The sequence below is a fragment of the Sesamum indicum genome, linkage group LG1 (genome assembly GCF_026168435.1).
Source record: "Sesamum indicum cultivar Baizhima isolate 11 linkage group LG1, ASM2616843v1, whole genome shotgun sequence".
NCBI classification, from domain to species: Eukaryota; Viridiplantae; Streptophyta; class Magnoliopsida; order Lamiales; family Pedaliaceae; genus Sesamum; species Sesamum indicum.
The window spans coordinates 21,037,938-21,056,371 of NC_142657.1; the positions used below are offsets into that span (position 1 = coordinate 21,037,938).

At 36.3% G+C, this 18,434-nt stretch overlaps 3 protein-coding genes across 11 annotated transcripts; 1 reads left to right on the forward strand and 2 right to left on the reverse strand.

Moving 5' to 3' along the window:
• Positions 1-45: 45 nt before the first annotated feature.
• Positions 46-6,917, forward strand: LOC105169657 (ATP binding microtubule motor family protein). Of its 6 annotated transcripts, XR_016062319.1 has the most exons (17): positions 58-274; positions 398-595; positions 1,561-1,663; positions 1,778-1,821; positions 3,207-3,236; positions 3,313-3,435; positions 3,532-3,557; positions 3,676-3,757; positions 4,432-4,473; positions 4,551-4,584; positions 4,716-4,791; positions 4,864-5,071; positions 5,150-5,241; positions 5,513-5,627; positions 5,702-5,881; positions 6,256-6,386; positions 6,495-6,917. XR_016062319.1 is itself a non-coding variant. In XM_011090135.3 (16 exons), exons 2-16 carry the CDS (start codon positions 482-484, stop codon positions 6,301-6,303), a joined length of 1,317 nt encoding a protein of 438 aa, XP_011088437.2. In that variant the 5' UTR covers positions 59-274; positions 398-481; the 3' UTR covers positions 6,304-6,917. The 6 variants fall into 6 exon arrangements, 5 of the variants coding, with proteins under 5 accessions (XP_011088449.2, XP_088731260.1, XP_011088429.2 ...); XM_011090135.3 differs by having other exon boundaries at positions 59-274; positions 6,256-6,917; XM_011090127.3 differs by lacking the exons at positions 6,256-6,386; positions 6,495-6,917 and having other exon boundaries at positions 53-274; positions 5,702-6,144.
• A 141-nt stretch (positions 6,918-7,058) lies between these two features.
• RPB5E (RNA polymerase II fifth largest subunit, E) lies at positions 7,059-9,081 on the reverse strand. Its single transcript, XM_088875136.1, has 4 exons — positions 8,694-9,081; positions 8,300-8,476; positions 7,760-7,873; positions 7,059-7,505 (listed from the first exon to the last, which is right to left on the reverse strand). The coding sequence occupies exons 1-4, from the start codon at positions 8,961-8,963 to the stop codon at positions 7,404-7,406; spliced, it is 663 nt and encodes a 220-aa protein (XP_088731262.1). The 5' UTR covers positions 8,964-9,081; the 3' UTR covers positions 7,059-7,403.
• A 1,112-nt stretch (positions 9,082-10,193) lies between these two features.
• Positions 10,194-18,017, reverse strand: LOC105169688 (NagB/RpiA/CoA transferase-like superfamily protein). 4 transcript variants are annotated; one of them, XM_020693701.2, is made up of 10 exons: positions 17,667-18,013; positions 17,423-17,577; positions 16,261-16,548; positions 15,913-16,042; positions 14,676-14,783; positions 14,446-14,548; positions 14,248-14,373; positions 11,516-11,709; positions 11,136-11,264; positions 10,194-10,582 (listed from the first exon to the last, which is right to left on the reverse strand). In XM_020693701.2, the coding sequence occupies exons 1-9, from the start codon at positions 17,717-17,719 to the stop codon at positions 11,174-11,176; spliced, it is 1,248 nt and encodes a 415-aa protein (XP_020549360.2). In that variant the 5' UTR covers positions 17,720-18,013; the 3' UTR covers positions 10,194-10,582; positions 11,136-11,173. The 4 variants fall into 4 exon arrangements, 3 of the variants coding, with proteins under 3 accessions (XP_020549360.2, XP_011088482.2, XP_011088474.2); XM_011090180.3 differs by having other exon boundaries at positions 10,194-10,590; XM_011090172.3 differs by having other exon boundaries at positions 10,194-10,593; positions 17,667-18,012.
• Between the last annotated feature and the right edge of the window lie 417 nt (positions 18,018-18,434).

Sequence of the window (18,434 nt, forward strand, 5' to 3'; positions counted from 1 at the left end):
ATACATATTTCAATCACAAACAAAATGCTAAATATATGCTAAATATATATACACTTATATATATAAATATATATAAAAAATATATGATTCTAGCTTTTGTTTTCCAAATTTCAACGTCAAACATACACCTGTGGTGGGAGTAGGAGAAGTCGAAGTTTGAGCAAAGCCAAACCCGGGTGACGATTTACAGAGCGGGGGCCCAAAAACACAGCAGCCGGAAAGTTCTAGTGGAGCCTCCGGGATTTCAAATCCTTCTCTCCGCATTTCTGCAGGGGTACCTCTCTCTCTCTCTAGATACTTCCGTATGTACCATTATGTGTGTTTACAGGACGCGTGAGTTGTTTTGCAATAGCATTGATGGCAGAGATTTTGATTCTGTAAAGCGTAACTGATGCAGAATAGGAAGTTGTGAATGAACTGATCGCGATCAGTCGGTGGTAGTTTTTGTATGTATGTCTGATCTACACAAGGAAAGCGACAAATGCCGAACATAAGAGTCAGCGCACTATTCAGACCTCTGAGTTTGAAGGAAAAGTTCGAACACGGTGATTCCGTCAGCATTCGCGCCATTGATACTGTATCCTTCATATTCAAGGTAGAAAACTCTTTGTTGCCTTCTTTTTTAAGCTATTACCGCTAGTGTTCTTGTTTTATACGTGAGATGATGGCCGCTGCTAATGCTCTTTTGGATCTTTATATAGATGCTGCAGATGTGTATATGTACGATACTGTATGTATGCCTGCTCAAGATGAGAGTGGATTACGCACCTAAACTCCAGAGGGTTGTCTGATATCATATGTATATGCATGTATCATTTTATGAAGACATGTGTATACTTGACTTTGAGGATTGTAAAGTTATTGGGATCATAATCATGAACTCAAATATTAATGGTTTTTCCCCCAGAAAAAAGAAAGAAAAATCAAGAAGCAAAGCTCAAAATTCTGAAACAATTGATCTGAAGGTGATCATAACTCACATGTTAATGCTTTTTTCAGAAGAGAAAAAGAAACAACAACAAAGAAATAAAAGAAGCACATGTACAAAATTTACAATGCATGAAAACTTAGACAAATTGCTTATTGTCTTTCTTCTGCCAAGCACTTTAACTAGTCATCTTATGATAATATCCCGCACCCCCCCCCCCCCCCGCACACACACACCCAGCCACCCACACATACCCCAACTAGGCATAGGTGGTGTTCTATAAAATTAAAATAAAAAAGTGGGACAGTTTTGAGAAAGACATTTCCCCTTCCCACCGCAATTAATAAAGTCCAACTTCCAATTTCTGTATTTACATATGCAACCTCATTGTGAACAATGTAGACATATAGTTGTACATTGGAAATTTATGTGTATTGATGTTATGTGATTTTGTTAGATGAGATGTGGTGTTATGGCTAAATACTTGTGGCACTATTCAGATCATGTTACACTTATCATTTTCTATAAGAATATAAGATCATATGCACATTGACTGATAATATAACTGATTAAGTATTCAAGGAGAATTCGGGTATTGCATTGTTTAACATGCTTGAATTGATCCATGCTAGGATGAGAAGGAAGAAGAAATTAAGTTCCATTTTGATAGGGTATTCTTTCAAGGATCACAGCAAGCTGACATATATGAACTCCTTGCTTTGCCTATCGTAAAAGGTTCTATCAGAATTTCTTCCACAACATTTTTTTTTTTGTTTGGTATTCAAGTTTTTTCTAAAGCACAGGCTAAAATTCACTTCAAAATCACTGGACATAATTTATATGGAGCAGGTGTCGTGGATGGAGTGAATGGGGCGATTATAACATACGGACAGGTATATTCCTGTGGACTCCTAAGACTTTCAGGTTAACTGGATCATGTTAAATATCCATAATTTCAGATTAATGCAGTAAAGCATTCTGAGGAAAACAGAAGAGCGTCTTGTATTGTTTTCAACTTCCCAAGAAAATATTTCAAGTGACTTGATATTCCTGTTAACAATGAGATCTGTCATTTCTGTTCCTTTGTTGAAAATCCAAAAGTTCAACTGAGAGCAGGTCTAAATAGATCTGGATATATAATAAGGCTTAAACCTGAACCTGATAGTCTACGCCTACGGGTCCAACCTTAGTTCTTGTACCAGATCGTATACTTGTTGGGATGACAAACAAGTATTTCATTCTCCAAACAATTATTACTGAGGAGCAGATTTGAGACTTTTGCGGGAAGCCATGCCAAGGATAATACCTACTAAAGTTGACTTGAATGATCATGAGCTGTTCCACTAGAAATATTCTTGTTATTGCTTCGACTCATATTCCCCAAAGAGTGGATCCCGCTCTAATAGCTCTGAATAAATTAAATACATGCATTAAGATTTACTTTTTATCACTTCTTGATCACCTTATGTCAGCATTAATTTATGATGCTTTGCTGTTTTTTCTGCATTATCTTATAGTTACTAAAGTAGAAGCAACATATGAAATACAATTCTTTTTTTGGCTTACTTTGTCATTACTATCCTCTCAGTGGGAAAATTTAAATTTTGATTTTATTGGGAAATTGGAAGATCTAGTTGGAAGGCGTGTTACTAGTTTCAAATTCAGACTTGTCCTATTCTGTAATTCGCTGTCAGTGAATCACAAAATTGATTTGTCAATGTAATTGCAAGATCACAACACAATATCTAGTTGATTGTTGTGATACTTTGATTTGATTTTGGAGTGATCTCCTCCAATTGTTATTTGTGTGTATGTGCAGCAATCTCAAATAAATCGAGAAGGAATATGTTACAGGCCTTTTAGGCCTTTGTCTCTTGATGTAGGCCAAATGGCAGAACTTCGCGACTGAGATGAGTAGCCATCATGAGCTAACTGTAACATATGAAAGAACTTTCTGACTCATGATTTCTAGTTGTCTTACCTGTTGACTGGTAATCCTTAATATCAGTGAAACAAACAAGAATTATGTGTCTCTCTCCTTTATACCTTTTTGTTCGCACTTTTGTTCTGCATGAATGAACTGGCAGTTCTTGTTGCATGGTTTAGCATATACCAAAATGTCAAATGGTCATTGTGCACTTATTGCAACAAGGTATCTGTATTGGCCTTGTCCTTTAATAAGGTCAAGTATATATTCGGTCCTTTCCTTGTTCTTCCTTTCTACTGATGCTGTTTTAACCAACTTCGTAAACCTTGTTTTGCACATATGTTTTGCCAGACAGGAGCAGGAAAGACGTACAGTATGGAGGTAAGCTTTTCACATTGTAATGTGAATCAAATACCTTCATACATAGTGCTTACGTATCTGTTTTCTTTGGTTTTAGGGGCCAGGCATTATAGGGTGCAATGAGGAACAGAAGGGTTTACTGCCACGGGTGGTGGATGGGCTTTTCAATGCTATCAAACTTTCAGATGATATGACCCGTTACACAATCAAACTATCAATGGTATGAAAATCCTAATTGAAACTACTTCTCCTAGAACTTCATTTTTCCCGATTATATTCCTCATGAAGTACTCATGTTACGATATAATGCTTACAGGTAGAAATATATTTGGAGAGAGTCAGGTTTGCATTGCTCAATAAAGCATTAGCAGTTGCCTTATCTGCTCTGAAGTTGGATATCAACTATATTTTGGGGAGATCAGAGTTCATTTTGAGTTAATGGGTACCTTTCATTCTTTAGGGACCTTTTTGATCTATCAAAGGACAACTTACAGATCAAGGAGAGCAAAGTGCATGGAATATTTGTGAGTGGAGTAACAGAGGTAGTAATCCCCCCTACATCCCTCCTCTGGACTGCTTGAGCACAAGATAAACATAACTTTTAGCCAGAAAGGGGACGTGGTTTGGAGAATAGTTGTGTGCACGGTCATTCTCTGGATGTAGTGTCCTTTCCAGGCAATAAAAGGAAATGGGCCACAAGCCTGTTTTTCGACCTGAAATTCTCTCTTAGCAGCTATCTTTTGCCTGCTAGCACAACCCTGCTGGTCAAACTACTCCATGAGATGGGGTGGTTTTCTAATTGGAGTAGGCGTGAATGGCAGGAATGTTCTGGGTCTTATTTAGGTATGTAGATATTCGTAAGTGTAATATATTCCAAGAGGTAGTAATATTCCCTTTTTGAATGGGATTGATTAGAATCTCAAAAAGGACAACGTTGATAATTTGGATGAGATTTCCATCTATATGATGGACTCATCTGATTATCGAGCACATGATAAGAAATCCAAATTCTATCGTGCTTGGGACAAGGATGGTTTATAGAGCTGAGTGGACTAAATCTTTCATGTGCAAAATAAAAATTTTGAACTGCTTTAAATTTTACTGTGCTGTTAATGATTTTCGGTGTTCATATTTGCGTAAATCTATTCTGTTTTCTGTGTTATTACCTTCATGGCTTTGACATTATAATTTCAAAAGCTTCATTTTCACTTTCCAGATTTCCATCTCAGATTCTGCAGAGGCATTACGAAGTCTTTCTGTAAGATAAAGTTCCTTCTATTCCCCATGATATTAGTCAATGTTGTTGAAATGCCAATGCAGTTAATCATTGTGCAGAGTGGGATAGCAAACAGAGCTGTGGGGGAAACCCGTATCCTTTATATTTTTTACTTGAATTTAGTTTGTATACATTCGTTTCTGTTGTCATGCCCAAGTTTGCACATCAATCATGGATTTTTTTGTCATCTGCTTTAGAAGAGTTTGTAAATTTAACACATATAGAAATGAATATGGCCAGCAGCAGAAGTCATTGTATATATATATTCTTGATCCAGCAGGAACTGAAGAACGAGAAAAGGTTGTTTATTGCCAAAATTTGCAATTGTTTAGATAAATGGAGAGTAAATTATGCATTTGGAAATTATGACAGATATGGAAAGTTGATCCTTGTCGATCTGGCCGGGTCTGAGAAAGCAGAGAGAACTGGAGCTGAAGGCAGAGTACTTGAAGAAGCCAAAACTATCAATAAATCATTATCAGCACTTGGGAATGTAATAAATGCATTAGGTTCACCAGGGAAGGGGAACCATATACCCTATCGTGATTCTAAACTTACCCGGATCCTGCAGGATGCTCTTGTTAGTTCCTCATGTTAACCTCATCATATTCTTAATATTCAGTTAATTATGTGGATCAACTTACCGAGCAGTTCACAGGGAGGAAATTCCCAGACAGCACTGCTTTGTTGCTGTTCACCTAGCCCCTCAAATGCATCAGAGAGTCTGTCAACTCTTCGCTTTGGTGCAAGGTATACAAATCTACTTTTGAACGTTTTCTGAATTCTTCAAATATCAGCCAAGGAGTTAAAATTGCATATAAAACCGAATGAATTGAATTTCTAATAAGTCCATCTACATTAAAACTGTGCTTTCAAATTCGTAGATTTTGCCATTCAACTCCAGTAGTTGGCATCAATAAGTGGTAAAAGAAATATGTTGTGGGAAATAACTGATACTTGTGCATATTTTCTTATATGTACTACTGAAGTTGAGCATTACCTTCTTGTCTTCTTTGAGCAGAGCAAAGCATATAAAGGCGTTACCACATGTCAGTCTTAAGGAAGATGAAGATACCAGTGGTCTTGGAGCCCTGCCTTTGACGAAAAATGAGTCTTGTGAGAGAATATTGGAAAAGGTTGAATTTGTTTCAATTCTTGGCCTGAAACGTCATGGTTACTGTATCTAAGCAACTTTTCCTCATAAAATTAGTTGAGTCAGAAAATGAAGGCCGAAGATGTCGAGCTACTCGAGCAGTTGTTCATTCTAGAAGGAATTTTCTTTGATCCTAACTCAGTGGAAGAAGTGGAATCAGCTTATGATGATATGACATCCAGAACAATTTCAACACTCCACAAAGCTGTCGAAGAGCTTAGTAAAACAGTTGATGAGGTAACCTATTGGATTTCCAATGTCATTTTTAGTGTCTTTGGGAAGCAGAACTAAGGAAATATATACACCAAAAATTTGCAATGGGCACTACAGGTTTGCACCGTGCTTTAAGAACAAGCTGAAGAAAGAAAACTTGACTAAATCATATTCTAATTTTCTATCCAAATGGTCAACCTACAGCATCACATCTCAAGTGTACTTGTCTATTCACCTCCTCTGTAAATGTCCGGCACATCAAACTTGTGCTGGTGGATGTTTTTGCATGTTCTGTACATTGATTTACATTTACTGTCTGCACAACACAATCGGCATCATCTTTCTTTTAGCTCCTAAATCTACACATCTCTATTCTCTTGTTTTTAAACTTTACACAGCTTAAGAAGGAGAACCAGGTTCTTAAAGGCCTCATCAGAAGCTGCTGACACTGTCTTCCAGTCCCTGAGATGATCATTTTCACAACATAGTGGCTTCCCAAGTCAAATAACTCTCTTGCTTCTTTTAAAGAGTTGAGTTGATGCATAAGTTGCTTTTGACACTCTTCAATGTTCTTGTTCTTTTTGAGTTCTCACTTTCTTATGCTCTCTCTGTGATGACCTGTCCTTAATCAATTTAGTATAAGTGGTATGTTAGCATGAGGTGCCACCAGAGGGGTTTGATTAACAAGCTCAAGAACCACTTCCAAGTCTACCATATTCGATCTTCTTAACTCTTGTTTCCATGCCAAGTTCGGATGTCCAGCACTTGTGCTTAGCTACCATGTATTTAGCCCTTCCCCTCGGTCATCTCTCAAGAGTCTCCCGGTAGGCAAGAGTCCATGAAGCAGCTGTTTCCACCATCCTGGTGCAGGTTTAGTTTCCCTCCAGAAAATCATTGTATGTGGGCATCACTCTTAATTAGGTTGTTGTACTTGGAAAGGCTGCTTCTATATCCGAAGCCAACTTCGTATAGAGAAAATCAGTATTCCCTTCAAATATATACAACACTGTAAGATGCCAATGGAGGATATGTTAATGGCATTGTTGTTAAGACTTTCTCAGGATTCCGTGCATTATGCATCTCGCCCGCAGCTTCTGAAGAGAGTGCATGAGTAGGTCTGCCACTTTGGAGTAGTTGCAAGATTCTTATGTCCACCAGACAGCTAGATTTAATTAAACTTTTTTCGTTTTACCCTTACTGGGTTGTTGCACTTGAAATTCAAAATATTGTTTTGGCACTTAAAATGAGATTAAAATTTACAAGTACAAAATGACGCATAGATCATAGCCCCCTTGTTCTGCTAACTCGCTGGAATAAAAATGGCCGAAATACCGTTTTCAGTTTTTCAAAATAATTACACATTCCCGTTTCTATTAATATAGTTAAGTTTTCCAACGAATTGCTTGTAATAACGTTGTTGCACTTAAAATAACGATTGGATCTCCACTGTTAAAATGACCAACAAAAAAGTGATATCCTTTTTCATCAATCGAGAAAGAAATGTACTTCTGGTTCGGCCATCAGTGAGTAGAGCAGCAGGACGGAATCACATAACACAACGATATGTGACGATTAAACCAGTGACACCACTAGAATAAGTTACCTTTACCACCTGGCCACCTGCATCATTTTCAAGCATCCTTGGAAGCTGGCAACGAGTGAAAAACATGTTCATGAGAAACCCATACAACATTATAAATGTACATTTCATGCTTAAGCAACAAGGTGAGTGGGACAACTAACAATCACATAGAAGCACTTTGCACAAGAAGAGTAGCTTACAGGACACATTAACCCGTAAGGAACAACTTAGATTCAGACATCAACCCGTAATGGTTTCTAAATTACCACGCAAGTAGCAGAATCCAAATTTTGACTTTCAAATTTCAGAAAGAAATCAACCTGCTTGTCTTCAATGTTATGTTTCTTGAGAAGCTTTTCCTTGTCCTCAGGAGTCAAAATCTCATGCTTTGTTGCCAGAAAATGCTTTGTGATGTTGACCAGAAAATCAGTAATCTATAAAGGGCAATGAATTAGATTTTTTATCAGCCACAAATTTTAAGGAGAATGAGATGAGAGAAGTGCTTTTCCAACTACGTGAGAATAAATTTAGAGGCTGAGTTCCATGAAGCTATAGCAGAACAAGTCACCTTGCAAAAGTCCAAAGACTGGGTAATATGTTCTTTTAGATCATTAAGTGAATATGATCGAACCAATTAAAGTTAGGACTAAGTTAACAATGACGGCCTCTTCAGAAAACATGCAACTAAAACCAGAACATTGAATCATGACAATGAAGTACAGCAGATCAAAAGGATAAAAGTGGGATGTTTGTGATATTTCTTTCTATACTAGATCTCAACAATCAACACTTCTGTCTTCTGAGTTTTGCTTTACAGCATCATATGAAAGCACTGCAGTGAGTAAATTCAGTGAACTTACTGGAAACGTCTCAACTTTAACTGGATACTCATCCAAAACCTTTTGAGCATGAAAATTCATCTTGCTTTGCAGGATTAAGATCACCCTGTCCAATGTTTCTTTGTTCACAATCTGACTCAGTATACCAACAATATTTCGCTTTCTGATCTCAAAAGTTTCACAAAATATGGCGAGAATCTGTACGTGAAAAAGGATTTATCACTAGTAGGCCAATATACAGTAATGCGATTCAGCAAAAAGAAAAATAAACAAGGAACCTCAGATCTCAAAGACAGATTCTTCGTACCTTCTCTTTACCTTATTACTACCACATCGTCTGTAGTATATATACATCTTGCATGTACATACATATTATATATACTCTTACACCATGCAAAGAAACAGGGAGGTATACCTTCCGCGATGGATCAGAGGCTCGGCAAGCAATGACGCGGAGACGTCCGGCCTCGGGCTTGTCGCCGAATACCTCGCGGAAGTCGGCGAGACAGCGGCAGAGCTCCACCTCCACGTTGGCCACCACGTAGCCTCTGTCCCGAAGCATTTCCATAAGTGTGCGCCGTGCCAGATAGTAGCGCCGGCTTTCTACGCTACCGTTGTCCACCATGCTTAATATGCAGGCGGTGCCACAGCCCAGTCCGCCGTACACGGCGGTACTGTTGGCCATTTGGTTTGATTTTATTCTCTTTTTTGTCTTTATGGTGTGGAGAGAGAGAGGGAAATGGTTTATGTGTTTTGACAGCAGTGGAATGTGAGGCGACGCATTGTACTGCGCGGTAAGACGAATCGAGGTGCGATATTGTTATGACAAAAATGCCTTCTCATTTATCTCTTATACTTTACTCCCTAAATTATATTTTATTAAAAAAATTCCGCCTAAACTATTTATAATGATTAAATTTATTTTAAAATAATATTTAAAGTTTATAACTTTTTATAAATTATGTAAGAAAAAGCATGTGATGTAAATTATAAATTTTTATTCAATTACATGTTCACATATTAAAAATATATCATATTATTACTCAAAATTTAAATAATATTATATATTTATTATATTATATATTTGCATATTTTACAGTGTCTATATATATGGTGGGTGTAATATTTTAAAATTGTATAAATAACTTATTTTTAAAAGAAGTTCAGTATATATAACAACACAAGCAAAAATTATATAAATATTTTACCAATTATGTAAAAAGTATAAGAATTTTAAATTTATAGAGTTTGTACAGATTCTATACTTTGTATAAAAATGATAAAATTTAGATAGTTTTTACTTAAAAAATATTATAATAGTTCAGATTATATTTAGGAGAATAATTCTAACAAAATATTTTAGAGGTGTAAATTATAAGGGCATTTTCATCATAGAAAAAATTGATCCATATCTTATTGGACTATTTTGTTACGTTTTATAATTTAAAGATATAAATGCACTTTGTGCATAATTCAGAAGTGCAAAATATATTTAATCCCATTAATATATGGATACTTCGCATTTCTCACTAAAAAATTATATTGTTTTTTTTGCATTAAACTATAAAATAAAACCTTTTTAAATGGACAGTTATTGGTAGTATACACTTTTATTCTTTCTCAACGAATTTTATTATCGAAAAACTATCAGTCTGAATATGAAATATTCTTTTGTTAAGTTAATAGAACTACCCTTTAACTATGTGCCAAAAACATCACACACCACTTTATTTATAATTTCATATAGTACTTATGATTTTTTGATCGATATTAGTTGTTTAAAAGAATGATAGATGCCCCCCCCCCCCAATGGGAAGTTATCAATCAAAACCATGCCATAACCAACAGAGTAATGAACGCACGATCACTTGAGTGATATATAATCTCCGGACACAAGCATTCAACTCTGGTTAAATGAGCCCAACATTAAATAAAATTAGTAAAAAACAGTAACACCAGCCATGTATATTGCAACACTCGACTTTTCCAGTCATCCACTTTACGTGGGTTCTTTCTGTGATCAAGATTGTCATGGGTATCTTAATACATCCGGCACAGCACCCATACAAGGCGCCTCTGTGGTCTGTCATCATCAAGGCATATAAGCCTACATCTCAGACACTTAACATTTTATTAGTGTATCGACAGCACCAATTCATCACAATCAAATCATCACCAAAAAAAATCATCAGAGGCATTTTCAGTCTTCTGGGGTATGTGCTCTTCCTCTATGCATCAGTTGCTTCCAGCAAGCATCTACTACGAGGTCAACTATTTCACATCCTTGAATTTGATGAAATTTTCCTGTCCTTCTACTATTTAGATTCCACATGCAGATAAGAAAAGGAAATTTGAAGTATCAATGCATCCAACCAATACTACAGTACTAATAACAGACTACTAGGGTCGGAGTTCATGATGTGATAAAAGAATAATCTGACTAGAAATTATGCAGAAGAGCTGAGAAGCTAGAATTAGACAATTAGTTCATTTGAGAAAGTAGTGGGAAAAGGGAGCGGGAAAATTAAACAGTGGAGGGGGCAGTTTTGGCATTCAAGTTCAATATTGAAGAGGCAAGTTGCTCCTTCCACAGTAGTTCATAAGGAGACATTAATGAAATAATTAGAATGTAGGAATGGGCTACAAATAAAATGCGTAGCAGACATCACCATCATTTTTCTGGGAAGCTTAGATACATAAAAGCAGCAATGTTTTCATCGATTTGCTTGGCCAGTCAAGCAATTTTATTTCAACTATTTAAGTCTTGTTTCTGAACTAAAAAGCATTGGATAGTTCTCTATTTTCAGAAATTGAAGCCATTTGCTTTTGAACTAGTTAAATGTAATGAAAGACTCACCAACATGTTTCCATAACCAAGCTAGATTAAGCTGAATTTCAAGAAGCAGATTTCCCTCGCACTACTAAATCATCAGCAGAGTAGTAATCAGCAATGAGCCGGTACATGTATGAAGGGTTGTGACCACCTCTGTAACAAACACACAGGAACTAATAAGAACGGCTAGCAGTGAAACTTTTGCAGATATAATAGATATCTGAACTATAATATTAGAAACTTCATCACATGATACCTGCGATGTCCATTGTTTAAACCAGTTTCATACAGAAGCAATACCACTTATACATTTATCATTTGAATCGGAAAAATCAGAGCCATAACTTACTTGAAGATCAAAGTTCTCCAACCATGTAATTTGAACTTTTGTAGGATGAACTTACGTGTCAGTAATAAATAGGCTAACAAGATTTGGCGGTACATAGTCAAATGCAGGATTGACAACATGGAGAAGAGGTGAACCAGTGCCACTCCCAAAATCCAAACAATCAGAGAATTCTCCAAAGTCTAGCAGCTCAGATGGGGACTTCAGTTCATTCAGCAGGACCTCTGGGTTGTGAGGGTATAATGGGCACAACTGTATAATTAGAAACAAAAATACCGATGAAGCAGATGAAAGCTAGGAACATAATGACGGGAAACTATGCTGCATGACAAAAGCATCTACCAGTATGAAGAATAAGCAACATCAACTCGACCATAAATACAATTATCCACATCCAATTAAGTGTATCAGTTGGTTTACAAATCATGGTGCTGAATAAAGAATTAATAAAGCAAGTGGAAATCTGATACCCTTCAAAAAGCTTCAAGATACTATCACATCATTCTTACAGAGTTTGATTAACCTATAGTTTTCAATAATTCAAGCACAAAAACATGGCTATGGGACTTCTAATATCACATAGAGCTTTCTATCATTAATATCATCTGTTTCACAGGCTGGGGATCAATTCATTTCAAGCTACACATGCAAGAACTTCTGCATAAAAATTCATGATCTAAGTTCTAGTTTTTTAGTAAATCCAAGAAACCTTTCTAATTGCTATCAAGAAAAGGGACCTACTGTTCCATTTACAGCAAAGAAAAGTAAACCACCCACAATAAAGTGCTCCATGCACTTGCAGCAACCAACTGCAAGCACATTGATCATAAGCTAAAATTTGATCAGCTGAGACAACAGTCTTGCAAAATATGCTTGTCGGATTCCACATACATAAAGACAGGAAATTGGTTAAAGAGCCACATGTTTGAACTTCATTGAATTATGGACAAAGACAAAAAGCATGCCAAAAGAACTCCATTGTATAGGGCAGAGAATAATTGCAGTTATAAACAGGCTCATTGTTGATAAAAGTTGTAGGTAAAGGAAAGAAATAAAAAAGGTTTGGGAAGTAGTTCCACCACATTGATCCATCTAATGATTGAGCAGAAGGGTAGATGAGAAATTAAGTATCCAGCAGCATTTAAAACAAACAAAGAAAGCATCAAAAGAGTAACCAATAAATTGCATATGAGATGATCATTCTTGGTTTCCCTTAAGATTAAATATAGAGAACATCTACTGATCTACATATCCTTAATCTATTTGGCGCAGTGTGCACAAACTTGCCCTTTTGTCAGCAAAAGTTTAGTTGAATACATGGTGGCCTCCAGCAAGGAGATCACTCTGACCCCCCAAGTAGTGCAAACTATTTATTTGCATGAGGCATAACCAAGTTCAAGTCAGTTTGATAATTTTGTGACTCAACAATAAGAAACAAGCAGCAGAACAAATTTTGCATGGGAATAAAATAAAAGATTACATGAGGACTTGGAATTAAGAGGTCGATTTGGATTCTCCAAATCACACAAAAAAATCTAATATCTCTCAAAATAAACCAGAACTAATTAAAAGTGTCACTGCTTTCCTTGGGATAAACGGAAGGAGTTCTTTTGGTGTTTTCTGACCTCAAGGCAGGGGAAACTCTCACTCTTCCAAGGGACTGCTTTGAAAGATTTGTAATACAGTAGGAATCTTTTCTTCAATTTTGGCTTTCACTTGTTTAATTACAAGAATTTAAGGACATCTTCTAGCCTCTAGTACATCCTAATGTTGTTTACAATATCAGATATTATAAATCCATTTATTTGCAATTCAATTCAACTTGTGCATTAAGAAAAAGGTTAAAATCAAAGAAGTCATTTTCAAAACCTTCAAAGTTCATAAACAGCCAGCTCATAAATTTTGCTTGTCAAGGAAAGTAAGGACTTAAAGTGTATCAAGATCCATCAGATTCAGCTCGCGAAACTGAGATTACAAAAATATACTCAAAAGCTCGAATAAAAGATTTATAATTCAAAGCTTCAATTCCTAGTATGAAACACACACCAGTCATTTAATAGTGGGAGTACAAATCCCTTCCAAGCATTTTATCACTTTCATGTACTGTTGTAGTTTTGATTGAAGTAGTTCATCATGTTTCATGTATGATTATAGTCACTTGTTCATCAGATTATATCAACAGTGTGTTAAATTTGCTTACGGGTTCATAAATTTGTAGTAAAGAAACTTGAAAGGAGAGCCGATCTTATTTCCACTTATATCAGTTTTTTGTTTCCTTGGAGCAAACATGCTTTTGAGACAAAGTTTCAGTAGAGCAAGAGGTCTGAGTTATGTTATCCTGGTGATGTTTTCTTCTTCTTAAACTATAATAATTGTCTGGTTGCCTGATCCCTATATTTCTATCATCCAGTCTTTCCTTGTCGAAAAAGAAGAATTAAGTATATTGATGATCAGTTGGCAAGATCTTTAGGTTAAACCGTTAAAGAGAGTTAATCATCACCAGCTCTTATTCTTACAAGTAAGAGTTCCAAAGCTGGCTGACAAGACCTATGCAGAATTCTGCAGAAACGATACTTTGGTACGTTGTCTCTAGAATATTCTGTAAGAATCTTGAGGCATTTTGAAGGTTAGTATCTTGTTCCGCTTACTTGCACGATTATGCTGTCCCACATCAAAGTCAAACCTTAGTCAGTGGCAACATTATTGATCCAAACAGCTTTCTTTTCTCTCATGGCAAACAAACTCAAACACTCACCCAAATCAGAGGACTAGAGCTTGCAAATAGAATACCTTATGAACCCCAGCAAGTACAACAAAAGGTACAGCATGCCTTTGAGCTGCCAGGGCTACCATATTCAACCCCACAGGTGCTATGACCCCTCCATTAGCCATGACAGCATGTGCTCCAACTATAACCTTAAATGAAGAAATTCTGGATTAAAGGCAGAAGAATAAACAATTAAAAGGTCTGTTACAAGTACTACATACCATGTTGACACGGGAAATCATGGCAAAAACTGCAGAATCAGTAATAACAGTAGTCTGTAGCCCCCTTGCAGCCAGTTCTTTTGCAAGAGCATGCCCCTGGTATCTGATACGGTAACGAACAACATAAAGAAAAATGAGATTAGCAAGGGGAGAACTTGATAATTGTATAACATATTAACATAAAACCCAAGTCATTTCTCCATGGCAAAAAAATCACAGAAACACTCGACCTGGGAGCACCCTCGGCGACAAACACACGGAATGACCTCTTTTTCTCCTTTGCAGCACAAAGAAACTCCATCACTGTCCTTGAACTGCCTAAAGTCAAGATCACCTCACTGAAACATACACAAGCAAACTGATAGTTTGCAATTTCATATATAAAATGCACGAACAGAAAGATTGCGGGAGACCAAAAAAAATGGATAGGCATCCACACTTCTTGGTTGTAAATGCAATTTTTAACTGGTATGTTTGAGTTTGACACAAGTGAACAATTAAACCACTCCAGCAGGAGTTAAGGATTAAGCCTGACTTGGCATTCCAGAGGCCCAACTCAAAGTTTAGTATGGGATTGAGAAAGAAAAACCATGACAATTAGTAGAAAAGCAAATAACTTGATCTCATAATTCATGAAATGGCAAGAAGTTTTATGCCATTCTCTCATACGAAAGTCTAGCAATTACCATCTAAAATTTGGAGGTTTGAATTATAAGTTGCACAAGTCTGATGCATTAATCCAATCATTGACATGAAACAGCAACATCTTTGGTCACATGGATTTTTGGTTAGCATTGTTTGCATTTTCTATTCTTCTTTTGATTTATAAGTAAACACAATTTGATTTTTGAATTAACAATTTATACATCAAATCATTTTTTAACATTAAATATTATTTGAATGTAGTAATATCTTGTTACCAATATCTACTTTTTAATGGGAAATGGCACAGTACAACATGGAGCAAACTTTGAACCTCTCTGTGCTGCACCAGGAAACCACTCATCTGTCCAATAACTTATTATCCTAAATTAATTTAAGTCCAATTAACCTTGATAGTAAAGGAATAGAAAGAATATTTTTTCCTCATGCCTCTAGTACCCAAATTTCTATATAATACTAAAAAGCCAAAACCAAGCCGTGATGCCAAGGCATATTTTTAGATCATTGTACTTGAAAAGTACTGGTAGAGCCAACTTTTAATTCTTGATGAGTAGATGTCCAGATTACTATGTACAAAGAGTACAGGTAAAGCCCAATGCTCATTTTTCATGAAAGCACGTCAAAACTACCTCTTCAGGATGTAGATGTAGGTTTTACATTAATTATAGACTTTAGTTTACACAGAAAAACTGAAACACCAAAAAAGGGACTACTATCTACCTCAACTAAATACACAAGCACCTGAAAATGATTAATGTGCAAAATGGAACAAATTAACTATTGTACAGGGACGTGAATGCGTACTTATGATGTATATGTTCCACTGCTTGTTCAGCAATCTGTTCATGGCAGGTGGAAATATCTTGAATGAGTTCATTAACTGCCTCTATAACATTGTGTTTCAGTTTCCGAGTCACTGAATTTTTATCAGCAGCTGAAAGCAAGATGCGTCAATCATCAAATTAGAGGACAATACTATTGAAAGACATGACCAGAAATGCATCCCTAACTATTTGTTAGCCACAAGTATCTGAGAAAATAAAAATAGAATGAGTGATTCTATGTTCACATAAAAACTTCATACTGATCACTTATCTTGCATCTGATTACTGATGATAAAGTATTTTAAACAATGAGATCTGGAGAACATACATTTACTTTTTCCTTCTGAATCACCCCCAGAAGAAGAGGTGTGAGGAGCAGCTACTGAGTGAGGTATGTCCTCAAGGAGAGTCTGCAATGAGGGGGGTCTCAAAGCATTTCTTGCAGCAGCAGCAACAGCAGAAGCTGAAAGAACTGGATGATCATCATGCTCAGTATCATCTTCATCATCACTTTCAGCTGCCAAACTTAACCCTCCTACAGCAGCAGTAGTTAGAGAAAGATCTTCTTCACGTATGATATGCAGAACACGTCGTACGACATTGCCAACAGCCAATTCTGAAATTGAAGTCAGCCAACACCATTAGGATATTGAAACTGAAAGCATGTCGAAATGAAATGGGATTTCTTGATATTTGAACAGTCAAATAAGCCTCTATCTACCAAGAAACGCGTAAGCAACAGAAACTATATGCCCCTTTTTGGCATCAAAAACCAAACTTGTATGACAGGATTGTTATCTGGAACCCAACATATGCTAGAATCTGCTTTAATTGGTATATTACAAAATTATAATTTCATAGCCTAACTTTGGTAGTGTTATACGGAGTGTCTAAGGCAATAAGCAATTCAACATTCTTGTTGTCTGGCTATCTACATAATTTCTTCTAGTCACATAATGCCAACTTATTCTTGTTTAATCAATCCTTTTAACAGACTTTCTATAAGTTCTATTTTCATAAAAGCAAACATCAAATGATTAGGGACACCCAGTAAAGACAGTTGATTACTTGAATTGATTTATTACTTATCAAGTACCTAGTTAGGACCCTAATGAACATGAAATAGTCCATGAGCTACCAAAATATACAACGCTGTTTTCCAGATAGAGGGGAAACGGCAAACTTTTTCCCCCGTATGCATCACCAATGTCCAAATAGATTCCAAATATGCACACCATCGTTCTGTAGATTGGTTCCAACAATAAACTAATGTAAGATAACAGCAAACACCGAATGTCCTAAGAAAAAAGGGCTTTTAGTCGCCTATTTTTTGGTAACTATAAACACTAAAACCATGGTCAATACATAAGTACAGAAAAGAGGGGGGAAGAAACAAAAACAAGAATTGGAGTGACAAATAATCAAGTAGCTAAGAGTATTTCATTTCATAATCAGTTTAAGAAAAACGTCGAGACGAAGAGTTCACGTACCAACAGGATTGGCGGCAATAAGCTTCTCCCCGACAGTCTTAACAGCGTCAATAAGAGACCCAGCCTGGTTACTGTGCGGCAGCCTCTGCTGAGATATGAATGAACGGAGCAATTCCGCAGTTAACTTCGCCGTAGCTTTCGAGCCCTCGACTTTACTGCAATTTCACAAAAACCGAAAAACAAACTAAACAAAACAACCCGAATGCAGTCCGGAGGAATCACGAAAAATCGATTATACGTGTACCGTTTCTTCAGCTTGGTCACGCATTCGTTCACGAGGGAATGCACGTCCGGCATGATTTCCTCGGGACAAAATCAAGTCCAGATAAACGTTATAGTTGTTGGATTTGCGAAAATTTAGGGTTTAGGAGTGTGCAGATTGAACCAATAAATTGGAGAAAGGAAGCGTTAAGATTGGCGATCAAATTTATAGCTTAGCAGTGTGGGGGTGGGCGAGGGGTAACGGAGCTTTGAGCAAGTTAGTGAATGAGAGTGTAGAGGTGTTTTTTCAGGCTTGCGATGGGGTTTGGTGATGATTAAAGGTCGGGTACGGATATGATATGTATTTGGAGTCGGAGCAGCATCGTGAATTTGGGCCGTGTTTGCCTATCACCAAAATTTCCAAATATGTTTGTTTGTAATGTTAGACAAAATTCTCTTAAAAACTTTTTCTCATCATCAGAAACTTGGACTGAAAAGTATTCATTAGTTGAATGTTAAGAGTTTGAAGTTAAATTCAAGCTAAGCATAGGTTTGCATTTTATAAGATTGGACTTATTTCTCTTCTAATTTACATTTTTAAATGTTAATTTCAAACAACAAATTAATCTAATTGAGTACGTGCAATTTATAGAGTTAATTCATAGATTATATAGTATGTGTATTTACCCCACACTAAAAAAAACGAGTGAATGTGACTGAGTTTGCAAATAATATATGGAGTTGGGGTTTTGAGAATTAAAACAAATTATAACTTGTCTCATATTAAAAAAAAGAATTCAAGAAAAATAAT

Excerpts from the sequence above, each read along its gene's own strand:
- RPB5E (XM_088875136.1), bottom strand. The coding sequence starts at position 8,963 with ATGGCCAACAGTACCGCCGTGTACGGCGGACTGGGCTGTGGCACCGCC. Across the intron at positions 7,874-8,299 it reads TTAAAGTTGAGACGTTTCCA|ATTACTGATTTTCTGGTCAA; the intron begins GTAAGTTCACTG and ends TGCCCTTTATAG. Across the intron at positions 7,506-7,759 it reads ATAACATTGAAGACAAGCAG|CTTCCAAGGATGCTTGAAAA; the intron begins GTTGATTTCTTT and ends ACTCGTTGCCAG.
- LOC105169657 (XM_088875135.1), top strand. The coding sequence starts at position 482 with ATGCCGAACATAAGAGTCAGCGCACTATTCAGACCTCTGAGTTTGAAG. Across the intron at positions 3,758-4,431 it reads TTGTGAGTGGAGTAACAGAG|ATTTCCATCTCAGATTCTGC; the intron begins GTAGTAATCCCC and ends TTCACTTTCCAG. Across the intron at positions 4,585-4,715 it reads CAGAGCTGTGGGGGAAACCC|AAATGAATATGGCCAGCAGC; the intron begins GTATCCTTTATA and ends TAACACATATAG.
- LOC105169688 (XM_020693701.2), bottom strand. The coding sequence starts at position 17,719 with ATGCCGGACGTGCATTCCCTCGTGAACGAATGCGTGACCAAGCTGAAG. Across the intron at positions 16,043-16,260 it reads TTCAGAAGGAAAAAGTAAAT|CTGCTGATAAAAATTCAGTG; the intron begins GTATGTTCTCCA and ends TCTTGCTTTCAG. Across the intron at positions 11,710-14,247 it reads TACTTGCTGGGGTTCATAAG|TTGTGCCCATTATACCCTCA; the intron begins GTATTCTATTTG and ends CTAATTATACAG.